General features: G+C 50.1%; 1 protein-coding gene across 1 annotated transcript in view; it reads left to right on the top strand.

The window, feature by feature from the left end:
- Window positions 1-18,752, top strand: part of Vac14 (VAC14 component of PIKFYVE complex) — a 114,545-nt gene that overhangs the window by 47,822 nt on the left and 47,971 nt on the right. Inside the window, exon 13 of the mRNA XM_059264007.1 lies at window positions 17,109-17,265. Within this exon, the coding sequence (XP_059119990.1) occupies window positions 17,109-17,265 (157 nt within the window). The remainder of the gene's footprint in view (window positions 1-17,108; window positions 17,266-18,752) is intronic.

The following is an 18,752-nucleotide window of genomic DNA, read 5'->3' as shown; positions in this document are numbered from 1 at the left end:
GCCACCAACTTAAAACTGGTCCCAAAGCCTTGCTTTATTGGGGAAAAGGACAGGGTGCCCTGGATGGGGACAGGGCATTCCAACTCACCATTACTCTGCCTTCATTGTTGGCATCATTTGCCCTAGAGTTCGGGCAGGGGTTCTTTTCAGGGCTCCTCTGCCTCTTAGCCAAGGGGCAGGGCATCCCTATTTTCAAGGACACAGATCCTCCATCATCCAGATGGGCCCTTCTGGCTGTGTATTAGATGCTGGTGGTCTAAGCTGTGATGTGGCCTCTCGCTTGTCTGGGCTCTCAGTCACTGTGAGGGATGGGTAGAGCCTTGTCTCCACATAGCAGTAGGCATATGACTTGCGCAATAGGGTCATGGGAGAGGACGGGATTGGGGTTGGGAGAAAAGGACATAGTTCAGTTTCCTTGGAATGATGCAGCTTGGTCTTCCCTGGACTGGAATGAGGCTCACTTAGGGTCCTAGCAACTGTCCTGCAACCTGAATTTGCTTTCTTGAGCCTGGGCTGATGAGAAAAGCCAGCAGGCAGGTATCACCCTCCTGGTCCTCTCAGGTTCTCTCCATTTCCAGAAAAGTCCCAAATAGATGATGTGTGCCCACCCTTGGCCCCTCCTGCCCACGTACACCCTCCTCTCTCCCCACCCCTTCCCCTTGCAGTTTGAGAGCCAGGTGGATGTGTGGCCCAGTTCTCCTGTGAGCCGAGTGACTCCTCAAGAGGTTCAGAGCAGAAAGAAAGGGAGAACTCTGCTGATTGCCTCTTTCCGTGGGCCTTCACTGGGAGCAGCTGAGCTTTCAGTCCTTTAAACTGAGTTGTTTAATCCCATCCAGCCGCCTTTGCTTGGAATTGGCTTTTGTGTGTGCGTGTGTTTAGTGGGAGGTAGGAGATACAGTCCATTAAACTGCTCTGTTCAGGTTGCGGCTGTGGAAACTCGATTTGCTGAAGTGCCAAATGTTGTCAGGGCTTTGGGGCACATCTTGTGGGCCTCGTGAGGAGAGGATTAAAGCTGATCTTGGGGACAGTTTTTTGCAGGGAGGTACTATGAGAGAATGGCCTCTCTTTCCTGCCTTTCTAAAGGGATCTGGGGACCTTGATAATCACTGGTGAGTCAGGTTTGTGCCCTACTCTCGTTCTTCACCAGGGTGCCATTCCTGCCGGGTCTCTTTGACCTTGAGGACACACTGTGGACTCGGCAGTAGGAGTCCTTTCCTCCTGGGTCCTCGGTAGGAGATACAGGACAGGTACCATGGTAGGTTTTTCCAAATTTTCCAGGCACTGCTCTGATCTCCCTGGAGCTGCCTGGGGTTCACAGACCATGCTGGACTCTGGTTGTAGACGTTAGAGAACCTCAGAGCAGTTCTGGGGGAGGAGGTAGCTCTGTTATTTCCATTTTGCAGTACACACACACACACACACACACACACACACACACACACACACAAAAAAAAAAAAAAAAAAAACCTAAGACTTTAACTTGCCCACAACTAAGAGCTGCTGGAGCCTAAACTCAAAACCAGATCTGTTTGAAGCAAAGCTCCATCCCTTTACCTGTGTGACTACCATGCTGTGTCCCATCAAGTACAGAACCACCTGGGGAGGTGGGCACTTGGGTTTCCTCCTGATTTCTCCAGAAGAATCACAGCCCTGTTCCCCCTTGTTCCGTGCAGATTCTCAGTTCAGTATGGAATGTTTTATATTTTGAAAAGGCCCTAAATCCTTTGTCTTCTTTGCTTATTGATTTGAGGAAGCTCTTTGTATATTTAAGGCATCTACTTGTCACCTCTGTTGAAAATGTTTTTCTCTCTCAGTAATACTGTGATAAACCCTCTGGTTTACACTATGTTCCTCAGTCTGGTTTAGAGCCACTAATCCCAGGAGACAGCATGTACCCAGGTGTTGATGATGCAAGAGCCAGGCATGGGGAAGACAGAGCTCAGAGACCTAGCTCATCCCCACCCACTGTATTCTGCAGTTCTCTTAGCCTGTGGCCTCACTAGAGTGTCTTGACTGCCATTGTTCTTCAGTTCTGCCAGAGTGACAGATTGGTAGGCCATACCCTTCTGGCATGCATTGTCTAGTCTTCCTTTCTTCAGGATAAGTGGCTGTTTCCTCCCTACCGCCTGTTCCTTGTAGACATTATCGGAATCCTTTTTGTCAGAAACAGTTTGCAGGTGTCAAATTAATATTCTTGGCACTGAAGTAGAAATCCTCCCGTTAGCTACAGATCCAATTACTTGTTATGAGGAATGTGACCCTGATTTCCCCAACATGGAATGCAGTGCACATGTTCAGAGCTTTCTGGTGGACCTCCATGCTAGGGTCCGCCGCTTCCCCTTCCCAGAAGGTGCCAGGTGACAGCTGCTGGTTCCCTGAGAAAACTCACCCTGAAAACAGGGTCCTCTCTGCCTTCCTGATAGCTGGGCCCAGAGGCTTCAGGTGACCCTTGCTTCCCATACGTAGGGGGTTCCCAGCCTACATTTAGAATTCTCATGGGAGAGGGGTGGCACTCAGTCTCAGAAGAGACCTGGAAGGACCATGTGTCCCCTCTGAGTGAATGTGGACAGCCTGAACAGTTGGCTTCCAGTCACAGGGCAGAATCCTACCTCTGGGCTATCCTTGGTGGTGGCCTTGCATAAGGAATTTAACCTACCTGAGCCATGAAATGAGGCTAACAAAATCCACACCTTTTAGTTCTGCCTTTTAGACAGAACACAGAGACACAGCACTCACAGACTCTGCCCACCACAGTCACCTTCCTGTCCTCCCAGGTTCACCTATTGAGAAATTGGCTTTTTCAAAACATTGAATTCCCCTGCCTTGGGAGCAAGGCTCATATCCAGTAAGTCATCTTGTCCTTCAGTAACACCTCAGGGTTTGTATGAGGATTGTATTCATAGTGAAGGTAACACAACATTTTTATTCTGTTATGATCTAGAATGGCATCCCTTTCTGGTAATGTTCACTTCCTGGGTGACAATGCAGCTTGGTGGCTAGGGACACAAGCCTTAGGATCAGGCAGTCCAGTCCAATCCTGGTTCTGCCACCTAATGGTTGGCTAGCCTGTTCCCATAAAGGAAAAATAACAAAGGCACCTCCCTCCCTCCAGGTGTGTTGGAAGGGTTAAATGAACTCGTGAGCATCAGATGCTAAGCCCAGGACCCAGAATGCAACATGGCCCTGTGGTAAACAGAGGTTCCTTAGACTCTGGAGATCTGGATTTCTGTAGAAGACCGCAGCAAGATGAGCCCCATGTCTCCTCACAGCCTTCTCCCCTCAGTTTCTCCAGCCAGTACCTAATCACAGGGTGCCCTTGTATCTGTCTTCCTCCTGCCTGTGGGCCAAAGAGCAGGCTAAGGAACCTGTGTTCTGATAGAAAGCCAGGCATGGGTAATGGGGAAGCAAAGAGCATCCCTTCATGTCCTTCCTCTCCTCCCTCAGCCTCCCCAGCAGCCTTGGGTTGGAGCTGGCATTCAGTGCCAGCCTCACTTCTTAGAACCCTGTCATCAGCATGTTTCACAGTGTCTGAAACATTGCTCCTCATACTAGCTGAGGAAGGCCTCTAGCTGGCTGCCTCAGGTCCAGGGAGAAAAAGGACATCATTGGCAGAGACTCATTAGGACCTCAGCAGCCATAGCCTCTCTCTCAGAAGCAAGTTCTCTGAGACCAGTAAGTAGACCCTGCTGGGTCCCACCTTACTGTAGACCTGTCCTCTCAGTATGGCTTGTTTGGCATACCCTGCCTCAGCAGCTCAGGTCCCAGAAGAGATTACCAACCCAGGAGAAGCTCCTTGCTTTTCCCCTCTCTTAACTTCAAAGTCACTGTCAAGAGAAGCTGCTGACAAGAGCGGTAGCCTGATGTGAGGGATGCAAAAGCAGCAAAGAGAATGAGAACCACCCTTCCAGCCAGTGTGTCCTGTAGCATCCCGGAGCATTGCTCACAGCTGTGGTAGTCGTGGGCCTTTGATGCACCCATGGGGTAGGTCTAAGGGATAACTTAGGGTACTTGAGAGAGTCCCCTGCAAGGACAGTGATGATCCCTGATCTAAAACAGACCACTCCCTGTCCTGTCCTCAGCTGATGGGATGTATCGGAAGTACCCAGACCTCTGAGCACCCCTGTCTAGACTGAGCCCTAAGGAAAGCAGACTTGGGCATCCTTGAGCTGCTGGCTGTCTTCACTGGTGTACCTCTCTGCCTATACTGCTAGTCTCCAATTCTGGGCCTCTTGGTCCCTCACCAATAGGACGGCCCCCAGGGATGAGCCTGCTAGGCCCTGGACCTCATTTGAGGAAGGGTTTGCCCTGGCAGGGGTTGGGAAGTTAAACTTGTTTTCATGGTGCAGGCCTCTGGAGAAAGGCAACAGAAAAGCTGAAGGAGATTCTTGGCCCTCAAGGGAGAGGGCTTGCCTGGCCAAGTCACACTGCCAAAGCCCCTCTCAGGGCTCATTTGTAACTGAAGGAGCAGCTCAGGCTTTGCTGGACGGCACTCTTAATGTGGCCTCTCCAGGCAGGTGCCAGTCCTAGCGCCCTGAGCAGATCAGGGAGAGGCTACTTTGTTTTTTACGTTTTGATTTTACATTTATTCATATGTCTGTCTGTTTGTCTATATCCATGTCTGTGTGGCGGTCAGAGCATAGCTTGTGGGAATCAGTTCTTTCCTTCTACCGAGTGGATTCTGGAGATCAAATTCAGGTCATCACACACACACCCCACCAGCTGAAGCTACCTTTAGCTCAGGACATCTGGCTTAGTGGGAAGCCTACACACACACACACACACACACACACACACACACACACACACACACACACACACACCCTGAGACTACCTTTAGTTCAGTCTCAAGGCCAAGCAGCCCTGTTGTCACATTGAGTCCCCTTGCTTCTCAGTATACCTAATCACAGTCTCACAGTCATAGTCATACCTTGATTTCCCCGTTATCTAGAAGTCTTGCCACTTCAGTCTGGTGAGCTTGAGCTTTCCTCCTCTGTTTAGTGACATTGACATGAAAAGGAAGCTGCAACAACAGCTTGCTATGAGAAGGCTATGGTCTTGTTGATTCCAAGGTGACCGGGGCTCTTCTGTCCCCAGAGGGAGGGCCTTCAGTTGAAGATTAGCCATTTCAGGATCTGCCTCCTAATACGGGCTTGTAGTTAAATAGAGGCACTTGTACAAAGGCAACTTGAGGAGCCAATGATGGCCCCTCTGATAGCCTCAGGGGCAGTCTCCTTCAGGAACCCTGCTGCAGTGTGCCTGTGAGAGGACAGGGGACATACATGGTCCACTGTTCTACTGCTTCTGTCTTATGTCTTCATTGCTTTTCCTGTTGCTGTGGCCGGGTACCCTGACAAAGGCAACTTAAGGGAGAACTGGCTCACATTCAAGGGTACATGCAGTCCATCGTAGTGGGGTAAATCAGGCAGGAGCTTGAAGAAACTGGTAACATATCCACAGTCAGAAAGCAGAAAGAGATAAGTAAATTCATGCTGCTGCACAATTCCCTTTCTCATTATACAGTCCAGGATCCCCTGCCCAAGGAATGGCACCCTCAATGGGCTAGTCTTCCCACCTCAATTAGTACAAGCAAGATAATCTCCCATAGGCATATCCAAAGGCCTGTATCCCAGGTGATGCTAGTCTTTGTCAAAGTAGCAATTAATACCAACATCTGTTGTCTCAGCAAATCTACCCAGCAGTCCTAGAATGGATTCAGTTCTCCCAGCTTGACTTAGGAGGTTCATACAGCCAAGGTCGTGCAGCCAAGAGCTAGAATTGGGAGCTGGGTAGATCTGATTCCAGGGGATCTAAAACCCCACATAGAGTCTCTGCTGTGAACAGAGGTCAGCTCAGACTAGGGTACAGCTTCATGTAGGACTGGTTTCATATTGCCCTAATAGAATTTTGTCTGTGGCTGGCCTTCAGTTATGAATGTACCCTCTCTCTCTGAGCATTTGACCTTGCTTCCTTGCCTTTTCTTGTGGGCTACCTCTGGACTACTCAGAAATGGGACAGGGAGTTGGTAGCTCTTTCACTCCAGGCTCAGACCAGAAACCCTCTCTATCCTCCATCTGGTCTTCTAAAAAGCTAAGGCCAGTGACTGAGATCACCAGGGGTCTCAGAATTCAGGAGGCCTCTGGTCCCATGCCACCCAGTTCTCCACAGGACCAGCTTTCTTCTCTGAGACGCTGGAGTTGGACGGGATTGTCCTTGGTCCTTTCCAGCTCTGACTTTGTGTGGTCCTGACTCTACTCCCTGGAATACTAATGCTTCGTGCTCAAAAGCAGACAGTCTTCCCTAAGAATGGGACTTGTTCTTCCTTCTCAGTTCCTTGCCTCCGTTTTTATTTCACTCCAGTTTTCATTCCATCTACTCTCCAAAACAAACAAAAACAACCTCTCCACTTCTGCCTCAATTCCATTGGTTTCTTTAAAATCAGATTATCCAGTAAGGTTAGAATCTCCACCCATAACACTAAGCTAATATCAGTAGCCAAGAGCTTAATTATTGCAGCCAGGAGCCTACTCCATGTGAGAAGATGGAGGCCTCAAGGTTCTCCCCTACTGAGGCACAGGAGCCTTGTCCTTGGCACTCAGTGCTGTGTCCCCACTCTGCCACAGCTGACCCTGCAGGTTTCTACTTCCCTCTTCTCCCAAGTGGCAGGCAACAGGAGCTTCCAGACAGCAAGAGGAAGACACTGGAGCCCCATCCCAATCCCCATGTCTTCCTCTTAGGGACAGCCGGACCCCCTGGCCCAGCTCCTCAGCAATTATACCCCACAGCTCAGCAAAAGTACCTGGAGCCACTCCTAGGGACCTAGGGAGGATGTAGATCTTCTAAATTGAGTCCTTGTCAACAAGTCGTTGCCAAGGATGGGGACACAACAGTTGTGTCTGTCTAGAGGGCCTCTGCTCTTTCTCATTCTAGATTTCACAGTTTTCTCACAGTCTCTCCGTTAGCCTGGAGTGAATGGGGAACCCACAGTAACCACGGGAAGCCTGGAGTCATCCTACTCCACAAAGCCAGTTTTGTGGGCCAGGAGGGTCTGTCTGTTTGTCTGTCTAGATACTTCCATGGGACAGAGGGCAAACATGTAACCATGAGGACAGTAACTGCCCTGAGTGGAATGGTGTAGCAGGCCTCTGCTTGGCCCCTGATGGAAGGGAAAGAGTTGGCTGAGAAGGGCAGCAGAAAAGCAGGCTTGCTTTCCTGGGGTGGGGCCTGCTTGCAGCAGGAAGCCATAAACAAAGTTGGATTCCGCTTTCTCCTGGGATAGGGAACTGAGTTACTTAAAGGTCTGGGTAAACCACCTGGTCCTGCTGCAGGCCCCCAATGCCCATCTCTCCTTGAACTTCCAAAGTGATCACACCTCAGAGGCCAAAGTTCAACAATTAGGCTTCAAAGCCCTGCAGCACTGTCCAAACTAGACTACATCAGAATCCTCTGCAGTTTCAGAGCCAGCTGCTTGGGCCTCATCCCAGATCCCCTCGGCTATAACCCTCAGCCTAGGCCTGGTTGCCTGGGCATTGGCATTTTTCACAAAATCCCGGGAGATGTGTGTGGTGCACATTTCTGATTAGGAGACCAGCATGAGATTTGTGGAAGCTGGGACCCCCAGCTCTTAGCCCGCATTCCCTGTCCATGTAGTCTGGAGACAGTAGCCAGGCCATAACCCTCTGTGCTCACCCATGCCCCCACATAATGCTCCTGGCATCTTTAGAAGTCAAGTGTTCTTCCAGATTATGTTGGTTTTTTTCCTCCTCTGGAAAGCTGGATTTCAGTGGCAGTTTCCTGTGGGTTCACAAGACACTTGGGCCAGAAGAGGACCACTCTCCACAGTGACTGTTCAGCCCACTCACTGGCTCTATCACAGACCTGATACTCAGCACTCATCTTCATCCTCCCAGCAGGCTCACAAGAGGATTCTGGAAGGGGGGGGGGAGGGTGTCCCATTTACCTAAGAGGAAACTAGTTTCAAAGAACCCAGAGAAGTTAAGGACTGTATTTGGTCAGAATCTGGAGGTGGTTTCCTGAATCACTCAGAAGCCCATGTATGATCTCTCCTTTCCTCTCCTCTACACTCCCTCTCTTTCCCTCCCTCCTGCTCTCTTCCCCTCTCTCCTTGTCCTCCTCCCTTCCGTCTCTCCCTCTTTCTCCATCCCTCTTTCTGTCTCTGTCCCCAGTACACTTTCTCCTGCACATTAAGACTGGGCCAGGACTCCTCTGCTTTATATCCATCCCTTCATAGCACTTACCACTCTCCATGGCAGGTTAGCTGTAAGAGAGGTCTGTGCAGCCCGTAGCTGATGGCTCAAAAACACTTCACAAGGTGAACAACCAAGTTGGCTGCAGAGTGTGCTGGTCCTGCCCAGCCCTGTCCCTATCTCAGGCCAGGTGCTGTGGGAAGTTTACCAATAAGCCAAGGTTAAGCAGAGATATGGGGGAGTCGGGAACCCTCCCCTCTCCTGGTTACCACAGTGCAGGGGCTCATCACCTGGCGACAGAACTCCAGGGTGCATATGGACCACTCTCCAGCTGCACTCAGTTCGCTACCCGCCTCAGAGAATTTCCAACCCTAAGAGCTAGGAATTCAGGACAGTACAAGTGAGAATGGCTGGATCAGCAGGAAGGAAAAGCTGTGGGGTTCAGGGCTGGGGTCACCAGTCTGCTCTCTCAGTGGGGCCTACCTTAGGCTGCCCTTTCTTCTCTCCTGTATCCCAAGAGGGGCAACCACCAGCATCATCTACACTAACCTACACGACTAATCAGTGGGACTGACAGTAGCATAGGTACTGGCCTTTGGATAGACAATCCAGGTCTAGACACTAGGGAAGATCTCCAAAGTCCATTTGGAAAAACAAAAAAAGCTGCCCAAATCCCCCTAGGATGTGTACTCAGAGTCAGGCAACATTATCTGTGAGCTGTGTGTGTGTACAGCTGGAAGTTACTTTGCTTTGCCAAGACACTGGAAAGTAACCTGAGTGGTTTTCTAATAGGAAAGGAAATGTGTCCACACCTGGACAGACCTCCTTACCCACCCGAGTCCTGGACTTTTTCTTGGGCAGTGCTCATCTGGTTGCAGTAGGCAGGCTTCTAGTGGTGCCATGTAGACCACAGCTTTGCTCAGAATGCCAGCCTGCCTGCTGCTTTCTGGGTTTTTGCAGCTCCTGTTTACCTTGTGTCTAGGGTGGAGGCCTCCAGCCCCAGTGCCAGCTGGTGTGGGTGCATTTCCCACTGCTCTTGGCCTTCAGTCTGGCTTCCTAGGGTGAATTCTCTGGCTGATTCCCCAAGCCCCAAGGCAGCAAGAGCCAAGTCATATGTGGTCAGGAATGGAGGAGGCCTGGCCACTGAGCTATACCCTTAAAACAAAAGGAACAGGTTTCTATGTGGGCAGAAGCAGAAAGCCCAAGGTTCCTGTGAAAGCCAGGCCTCAGTGCCTCTGCCCTTCCTGTCAGCCTTGCTTCACAGCATGAGGGGCAGCCTGACCTGGCCCAGGTCACCTGCAAGGCACTACAATCAGCTGTTCCAGACAGAGGCTTCAGATATTCCTTGGCATTGGCTTATACTGGCCAGAGTGCAGCGTCCAAATTCTGGAGCTGCATCCATCTCTCTTGCCAGTACAAAGTGTGCCTCTTGGGAACATTCTTGGAGCTTCCTCCCAGCCAGCAGTGGAGAGAGCACAGTTTGGGAATTTCTTGACAATGGAAAAAAGATTCCCCTTCGAAGGAGCTGGGTTGCTGAGCCAACTGATACCTAGAGCCTCAACTAGCATTTGGCTGTATAAACTTAGAGCTTCCTAATGCTTCCTAGAGCTCAGTGGGTACCTTAAAGTGGGACTTTTGTCCATCCATCCCTTTGGCAGCAGCTATTCTAAACTATATGCATCTTCTGTTTCCTTCCCCGTGCTACAGGTCCTTATCTGCTAAGTGACTGCCTGGGGCTTAGAGCCCGAGTGTGGGTTGGAGACAAGGACCGGCTCCCCAGTGTGGGGACTTGAGTCTGCAGTCCTTGTCTGCAGACTAGAGCCTTACAAGCTGGGCCAGAGGAGCAGCCACAGTGCCTTGGAAAGGCAGAGAGCCTTCCAGGCCTACATCATTTCCTGAGCTGGGCTCTAGGCAGGGATTGGAGTGATGGCAAGGATTGCAGGGTCTCCAGGGAAGTGTAGAACATCATAGCCCTGGCCAGGCACAGAGTCAAAGCCAGGTCTGACAAGAGGATTGGACCTCTGCTGTCTCTCTCAGAGCCCCTGTTGACAGACCTTTCTCTGCAAAAGATAGGAGAGAAGCAGCACAGTCCAGGAGAGAGCTGCCCTTGGCTGCTGGAAAATGATAGTGACAGATGACAGAGTCCACATTTATCCTATATGGAAAATGCCATTTGCTGCTATAAAATTGTCTCCAACAAAGAGCATCGTCTTAGGAATCCCTGGTTTTCTCTTCTCTGCTATCCACCCCATGGGAAATATGAGGCCCCTTTCTTCCAACTCCTGAGGCTTCCCTCAGAGATAACTTGACAGATGCTGTCTGTACTCACTGTCCTCGACCTTGACCCTTGCACTCCAGCAAGGAGTCAAGGCAGCACATTGCACTCCAGAACCAGGGACCAGCTGATGGCCCTCCCCGCCCCCTCCCACTGCCATGGTAACAGCAGGCGCTTCTGCTCCTGCAGAATATTGCTTTCTTGTAACCTCCCTCCCTCTCCCCTCTTCTTTCTCTCACACAAAAAGAAAGCACAAGTGTTTTATATTCATTTTGCAGAAATGCTGTGTAGCGCATACTAATTGGTATGGCTTCCTCCTGCTTTCTTTGAGCTAGTCCCCATCCTCAGAGCCAGGACTCTAGGCCAGCCATGGGCATGGGCCCAGCAGCCTGCTCACTGGCAGAAGAACTGAATCAGGGTTTCTGGGGGTAGAGTGAGAGTGGCCACATGTCTGTGGCTCTGGGGCCTTTCCTTCTGGCCTTGTGGGGTCCTTGAGCAGGGATCCTTGTCCCACAGCTTCCTACCCACACTCCAAGGATTGCAGGGTCTCCAGGGAAGTGACTCTGGCCGGGCACAGAGTCAAAGCCAGGTCTGACAAGAGGGACCTCTGCTGTCTCTCTCAGAGCCCCTGTTGACAAGACCTTCTCTGCAATAGCTCTCCTCCCTGGGCCAGGTCTTTATTTTGATTGTTGCTTCAAAGCCTCAAGATCCAAGTTGGAATTATGAGTCAGCTGAGAAACAGCTAGCAACGGGATTTGACCACTTAGAGCTAATGTCAGAGAGCTACTATATAGTCCCACAGTAGCTCCCCAGTATCCACCATAAGTCATTCCTTGCCCTCCATTCAAGCAGCCCCTTCCCTTCCTCCATTCTGTTCTATTTAAGGGGCAGGAAGGGTCAGTTCATTGTGTGTGCACCTGTGCATGTATGGTACCCCAGGCAGGGCTGTGGGCTTTTTGCCAGTCCCTAGGACCAGAAACAAATCATTTGCTTTGTAAGCACAGGAGGAGTGGCTGGGATCACCAAAGAAACCTGTAGACAACATTTCCGGCTTTAATTGTGCAATTGAAGTGTAATTTGCATTCATTTGCTTTTTGATGTTAGGCTTTCTAAAATAAGAGAGTTCTGAATGCAAAATGTGCAGCCTTCCTGGCTCTGCCCTCCTGTCCAGTGGGCAGGAGGCAGTAATGCAGAGATGGATGATACACAGTCTCATGAAAAACCCTCAGTGTGAACACTGCTAGTCCCACCCCATCACCAAGCCAAGGCCATTAACAGCTTGGTGTTGGGATTAAAAGTCGTGTAATAAGAGTGGTAAATCAGACTCTTTGTGCCTGCTCTGTGCTCTACACATGAAGTACCCTTGTTCCTTGGTATCCATAAGGGATTGATCCAGGGACCCTTTGGATTCCAGAATCTGAAAATGTTCATATCCCTTCTATAAAATGGGCCGGTATTTGCATATAACCTACATACTGTGTTCCATGCACATTAAGTAGTCTCTAGGTGGCATATTATACCCAATACAGTTAAATTCTATGGCAGTACTATTTATTATGCTTCATTGTTTAGGAAATAAGACAAGAAAAAAGCCTTTACATGTCCTGTATATATGTACATCACCTAATATTTTCAGTCCAATTGGTTGAATCCTTGGGCACAGAGGGCCAGCTGGTCTCACAGCCTTCAGGGAAGCTTTGCATGGTCAAGCCTCCATTTGTACATACAGGGAAGCGGAGATGCTATTACCTGCAAAATAGAGCCCAGATTCCTTTGTGTGGGTCCTAAGCTTGTGACGGTCCATCCTTGCCTACCACCTGAGCCTGGTTTCCAGCTACACACACCTTCCAGCCCCCACATCCCTCTCTGTAGCTAAAGCACCACAAGCTTTGTTTCCTGGAATGTGCCAAGTTGTTCTCTGCATCCATAAGCAGCTTATGCTAGTTAAGAAAATGTTTCAAATGCCCTGCGCGCGCGCGCGCGCGCGCGCAAAAACACACACACACACACACACACACACACACACACACACACACACACACGTCCTTGGTAGATGCATGTTCAAATGCTTCCAAAGGCTCCTGGCTCCCCTCAGACCAAGTTGCTGGTTCCTGAGGCCCAGAGGTTCTCTTTCAGTAAATGTTTAATTTTGCATCCTATAGCCTATGATTCAGTCAGAGCCTGTCCTGTCTAGCCCTATGTCTCCTATAGTCAGAACAGAACAATAGTAGCTACTCAGTAGGCATTGGGAAGAGGAGAGCTGCATTGGATGACATTAACTGGTCTAGGGTGGGGGTTGGAAGTCTGGAATGTCTGACCACAAAGCCCTGATTAGTTTTATTAACAAGCTTAGGTTTAAGGACCAGAGCTGGGTATAAAGCAGGTACTCTTTATCTTGAGCTAGTGACTGTACAAATCAGATTCCTCATGGAAGAGTGTAAGGTGACATTGATGGTGACTGAGAGTGTTAATTCTGGCCAGAGGCAAGTACAGCTTGCTCCTCTGACCTCCTTGTCCCTTGTAGCCTGGTTCTTGGGCTGCTCCAGGAGACGTGACATTGTACCATTCTTCTTGCGTGCTACTGGTTCTTCCTAGGCATCTCTTCAGATGGAAAAAAGGTACATGTTGGACGTCTAGTGGGTCGTGTACCTGGTGTCAGGGATCTTGCCAGAGCTGGCCTGGTATAATCATACCATGTCCCCAGTCAGCCTTGCTTGCCTGTACTTTTTCTCACTCAGAACATTTGACCTCCAGGATTTGTTGCTCAGAGGGCATTTGCCCCTGTCCACCTGCACAGACAGATCTGAGAGGAGCAGCATGACTTGTAGAAGCAAATTGCTAGAAGGAGACTAGAGTGAATTCCTCCTCTTTTTTATCTCTCCTGAGTCTGAATCAGTTGTCAGATCATAGAGCATTAGAAAGAACTGCCACTTGGGCAGTGGTGAAAGAAAGTAAATTCTCTAAAAACGCCGCAGGACTGGGAATTAGGGTGCCAGTTTGAAATGTTGGTTTAGTTCTTATGTTTTCCATTCAGTTCATATACCAAAACTGAGCAGTTTTTAAAATGTTTTCGCCAGATTGCACAACCATTACTACTGCCTAATTCCAAGACATTTCATCCCCGAACCCTTCCCCCAAGAAAGTAACTGTACCCATTAGCAGTCTCGACCCTAACTACTGGCAACCACAAATGAACCTTCATCTTTTCAGATTTGTCTCATCTAGGTATTTCATGTAATCATTGTAGTTTGTAGCTTTGTGTACCTACCTTCTTTAACTTAGCAAGTATTTATGAGGCTCTTCCTATTGCTACATAGGCCACTATACTTTTTTTTAATTTGTGTGTGTGGTGTGTACACATGCCATCGTCAGGGATGACTCTCAGGAGTGTGTACGCATGCCATAGTCAGGGATGACTCTCAGGAGTGTGTACGCATGCCATCGTCAGGGATGGCTCTCAGGAGTGTGTACGCATGCCATAGTCAAGGATGGCTTTCAGGAGTCAGTTCTTACCTTCTGTTTTATTGAGCCAGGATCTGTTGTTTCTACTGATCACAGCACATGCCAGGCCATCTCTGTCTCCCATCTCACTACAGAAGCACTGAGACTCCAAGTGTGCCCGACAGCTTATCAGTTTGTGCAGCAAGTGTTTTTACCCATTGAGCCAAGCCCCCTCCTCATTTCTTTTTATGACCAGGTCATTTTCTGTGGAATGGATATACCACATTCCGTTTATCAGAAGAGGGACTTTCCATTGTTCAGCTAGTATGAGTGTTCACATAGAAGTATCTGTGTGAACATATGTTTGCAGTTCTCTTAGTAACACCTTGGAGTGGGAGTACCCCTATGGAAACTCTGATTACTGTAAAACTCTTGGCTTGATTCTTGCCTTGCTGTTTAGTTTTGGGTGAGTCACCCCACACTGTCCCCAACTCCAAGTCTCTGATCTAGTTCCCCATTCCAGACCTTTGGGAAGGGCCTTGCTTGTGAAATCGAGTTCCAGAGAATGATGGGGGCTAGGGTCTGCTTCTCTTTCAAAACTCTTCATAACTGTGCCATCTGCTTCCCTGCCACACCCTCCTCCCTCTGTCTCTTCCATTCCTAGAGGAGAGCCTGCTGGAGACTCCTCCTTTCAGAAAACAGACCTAGGCCTACAACCCAAACCCACCTAGGTTCCTCTGGCTCTTGGCCTGGCACAGTGCTAGCTTTTGCTCCTGCCATCTGACAGGGCTGGGTAGGGTAGGGGCCATGTTTTCCAGCCACTGCAGATCCATTTCCTACAATTCAACAAACAGAACCTATTCCAAGAGCAAGTAAAACCCAAATTCCGGTACACCAAAGGACAGGCAGACAAGAAGCTCCTGGCAAGGGCCATCACTTGTGGCTTCTTATGCCCACAGCCATAAGCAAGGGTGGCTTTGACTGCCTCCTACAACCCAGTGTCTAGTGCAGCTCTGATCAGGACTAGAGCTCATACAGACCTAAAGACCGTCTCAGGGCCTGTGGTGGGAGAGCAGTAGAGGTGGTATCTGTGTGAGTGACGCCGTGACCAGCCTAGAGGAGGCCAAGGTGCAGGCAAGGTGTTTAGATCATGTGCCAAACATGTGATACAGCTTAGAGAAGACCAAGAGGCCAGAAAGGGTGAGCAGGCAGAGGGAGCCTCAACAATGGTACAGGAAAGCTGGTCAAGCAGAAGCTAAGAAAAGTAACAACCACATAGCATAGGGAAAGGCCCTGGCTTATTACCTGAACTCATTGAACCACTTTCACATTTCAGAGACCACGCGCTTTCCATTGTTAAACACACGTGCATGTCATGGCACATGTATGTAAATGAAGGTCAGAGCGCAACTTGTAGTAATTGGTCCTTTCCTTCCACCTTGTGAGTTCTGGGAATTGATCTCGCCATCTAGCCTGTGCTGTCTACCTTTTTTGAGACAGTCTCTCGCTGAACCTAGAGCTCACCATTTTAGCTAGACTGGCTGGCCAGCAAGCCCCCTGGATTTGCCTGTCTCCTCCACTCCAGCACTGTGGTTACAGACATGTGCCACTGTGCCTTACTTTTTACATGGATGCTGGAGATCCAAACTGAGGTCCTCTTGCTTGAAGGGCAAGCATCTTACCCACTGAGCCATCTCCCCAAACCCAAGTTGACCCTACCTCTCCCTCCTAAGTGCTGGGATCTCAGGTGTGCACCACACTTTGTACTCTTTGGTGATGAGCAGCTCCCAGTGAGCCTTGTGATCTTGAAGGGAAGCAGCTTGCTGTCTCCAGTGTACTGTGTTATGAACTCCAGTAGTCATAGATTGGGTATATGGACTATGATATTTTCAAATTGCAGTGTGTATATTAGGACATAACCCCATCTTCAGTTGAGGAGCATTTGTACTTACAGGGTTTTGTAACCATCTTCACTATCTGATTCCAGAACATTTCATCACCCCAAAAGGACCCCTCATCTTAGCCTGATCTTGACCTTGTATTTACCATATTCTACCCAGCTAACCTCTCAGGGCCCCACCCACAGAGCTCTGCAGCTTTTCCCCTGGTCCCCTTCCCTACCATGGTTCTTTTTTTTTCCCCCTCCTCTTCCCATGCCACCCAGTGATTAATTCTTGATCTGGGTTCAAGGTAGCACAATGAAGACACAGTTGTCCCTGTCGTCGTCGTCAGCCCATGTTTGCTGAGCATGCACTGGGTGCCAGGGTTAGTCCCAAGGATGTACTGTGAGTGAGGCTGAGGCAGGCCTTCCTAAGAACCGATGAGTAGGGAGCAGATAGAGCTGGCAGGCCTGCAGTGGGAGGAGCTCCATGTGGGGGGTGTAACACAGGGCTTGGGACTGATGACACTTATACAAGGGGCATGCATCCATGGTGATGCATTCCCAACAGGGCATGTCCCCACTGTATAATGCCACAATGGGATGGACTATGCCATCCTGCAGCTCTGGTGCCAAGTGAAATGATGCAGTTTCGGGGCTATGGGCACTTCAGAGGCAGCCCTAGAGGAAAGAGGGCCATATGGCCTAGCATAACTTGCGCTTGTATTCTGCCTCTCCCTGGAAGAGCTCAGTAGGCAGGTAGGCAGCTGAAGAGGCCTTGCCCCCATCCAGAACTGAGTGGGAACACTTGGGAGATATCCCTGTCTGGATGTTAGAAAGCCTTTTAGCGCTGAAGGCCAAAATCACACTCAAAATATAGAGGGCCCTTTGGGTTCTGTGTGGCCTGGTGCTCACCTCTGCAGTGACATCTGGACAAGGAAGGACAGGACCAAGGCTTCATACAATACAGAGGCCATGAGATACATCCTGTGTATGGTTCATCCTGATGCCCAGGACCTGCATCTCAAGGAGCCCCCTCTAATCCTTGTTCAGAATCAAAGAAGAGGGCTGCAGGAAGAAGATTCTCCAGTCTGATGAGCTTCCTTTCCTAGGCATCACCCTCAGTGGCCTCTTAATCCATACCTTCACAACATTTTCCCAAGCCCTTTCATGGCAATAGACGAGCAGCACTTGGCCTGCTGGCCCCTCCCTGCCCTACAAGACACTCCTTATCTCTGATGTCACCTCTGCTACATCAGCTCAGCTCACAGTAGGGAGTTTGTCCTTCATCCTCCGCTTGTCTCCCCAGGTTGTCTTGAAGGATCTGGAGGTGTTGGCAGAAATTGCTTCCTCCCCTGCAGGCCAAACGGATGACCCAGGCGCACCTGATGGCCCTGACTTCCGAGTCAGCCACTCGGAGCTTCAGGTGCACACCTCCAGCAGAGCCAACATGCTAACGGCTCCCAGTAAGTATTTCCCTGAGGACTCTGTCCTGAGAAAATGCTAGTACTGGATCTTAACTTGTACCAGGAGGTCACTCATAAGGCTCTTCTGCCGTGTATGAGGGTCAGTAGATTGCCTGCCCATGGTCTTCTACCACAAAAGAGACAGCCCTCCTGACTCACACTCCAGTAGTCCCCAAAGAGACCCTCACAGCCCTTTTCCCTCATCTTCAGCTCTTTTGATGCTTTTGAACCACTGACTAAGCACAAAACCCTCTGAGGCAATTTCTCCACAGACTGGCAACCAGCCAGGACCTTCAATCTTGGGTCTCACAGGTGGAAAAAGGCTAGGCAGCCATTTCCTCCTCACCAAAGCTCAGAATAGCTCTCAGCATGGCAGGCGGCCCAGGCAAGAGACAGGATAATTCAAACAGGCTGTTTCCGGGCTGTCCTTGCAAGTGAAGGTAGCCAAGGCATTCCTGGTGCTTGTTCCTCGGGTTCCTTCGGGGTGGCAGGTAGCTCTTCCCCCTGGCCACACTGCCTAGCTCCTCCTCTCCTAGGCAGAGAGCACCTCTCTCAGCCACATGGTCCTTAAAAAGGCCCAAGGACACAGATTGGTAGGAAATTACCCAATGAGTCTTGGATGTTTGCCAGGTCTTTGTCCCTTGAACCCCTCGTGCCGTCTAGACACAAGGACCTCATTAGCTTCACATACACTTACAAACTTTCAGTGACATTGTCCCTCCTGTAGTTCAGTGGTTTTCTGGCCCCTAGCCTTGGGCCCATATCTGCCCCGCCCCAGTAGAAGCCATATTCCATGCCCAGTGTCTAAGAAGTTCAGAGTATTTTTAGGGCTTCACGGGCCTTGGTACAGCCCTGGACATGCCAAGTCAAATCACAGGCTGTGTTCTGAGGACACCTCCATGACAAAGAAAGCTCTGGGTCTCCAAAGCCCTACAGCAGAAGGCACATGGGAGCCCAGCTTCGGCTCTCCTGCAGCACATTCTGTTTGATGTGGAGAGTGAGGGACTCTAGCAGCAGCCTGGCTTGGCTTCCTCTCTCCCATTTCCCCAGGATGCCATCACTTCCTCACTCAGGAGACCAGTTTCCCCTGGGCAGTCATCAGCTGTGGTCAAGGAAGCAGCTCCCATATCCTGATGCCAGGACCCCTGCTGTGGCTCCCACCTCCTGTCCCTCAGCAAAGGAGTCCATTCTCTACCCTGTCTCCAAGTCAGCACATAGGGGCCAGCCCCCCAATTGGGGGACAGATGGCAAAGATCAAGCATGGTGTGCAGAACAGGTAGTAGGAGCTACACTGGGATGGAGAGAAGGCTTTTCCTTAGATGGGGTAGAGGGGGCAGGGAAGAGTCCAGAAGAAAGGAACCCTGCAGTGGTTCTTCCTCCCTAGGAGACAGCACCCCACCATCTTCTCCATCTTTAGGGTGCAGCAGCAGAAGGTTGTATGAGCCTTGGGCAGACTGAGTGCTCCCAGGACCCTCTGTGGTCTTTTA

This window comes from Peromyscus eremicus, chromosome 5 (genome assembly GCF_949786415.1).
Source record: "Peromyscus eremicus chromosome 5, PerEre_H2_v1, whole genome shotgun sequence".
Lineage (NCBI taxonomy): Eukaryota > Metazoa > Chordata > Mammalia > Rodentia > Cricetidae > Peromyscus > Peromyscus eremicus.
The sequence above is the reverse complement of the archived record's forward strand: the minus strand, read 5'-3'. Positions and strand labels throughout refer to the sequence as shown.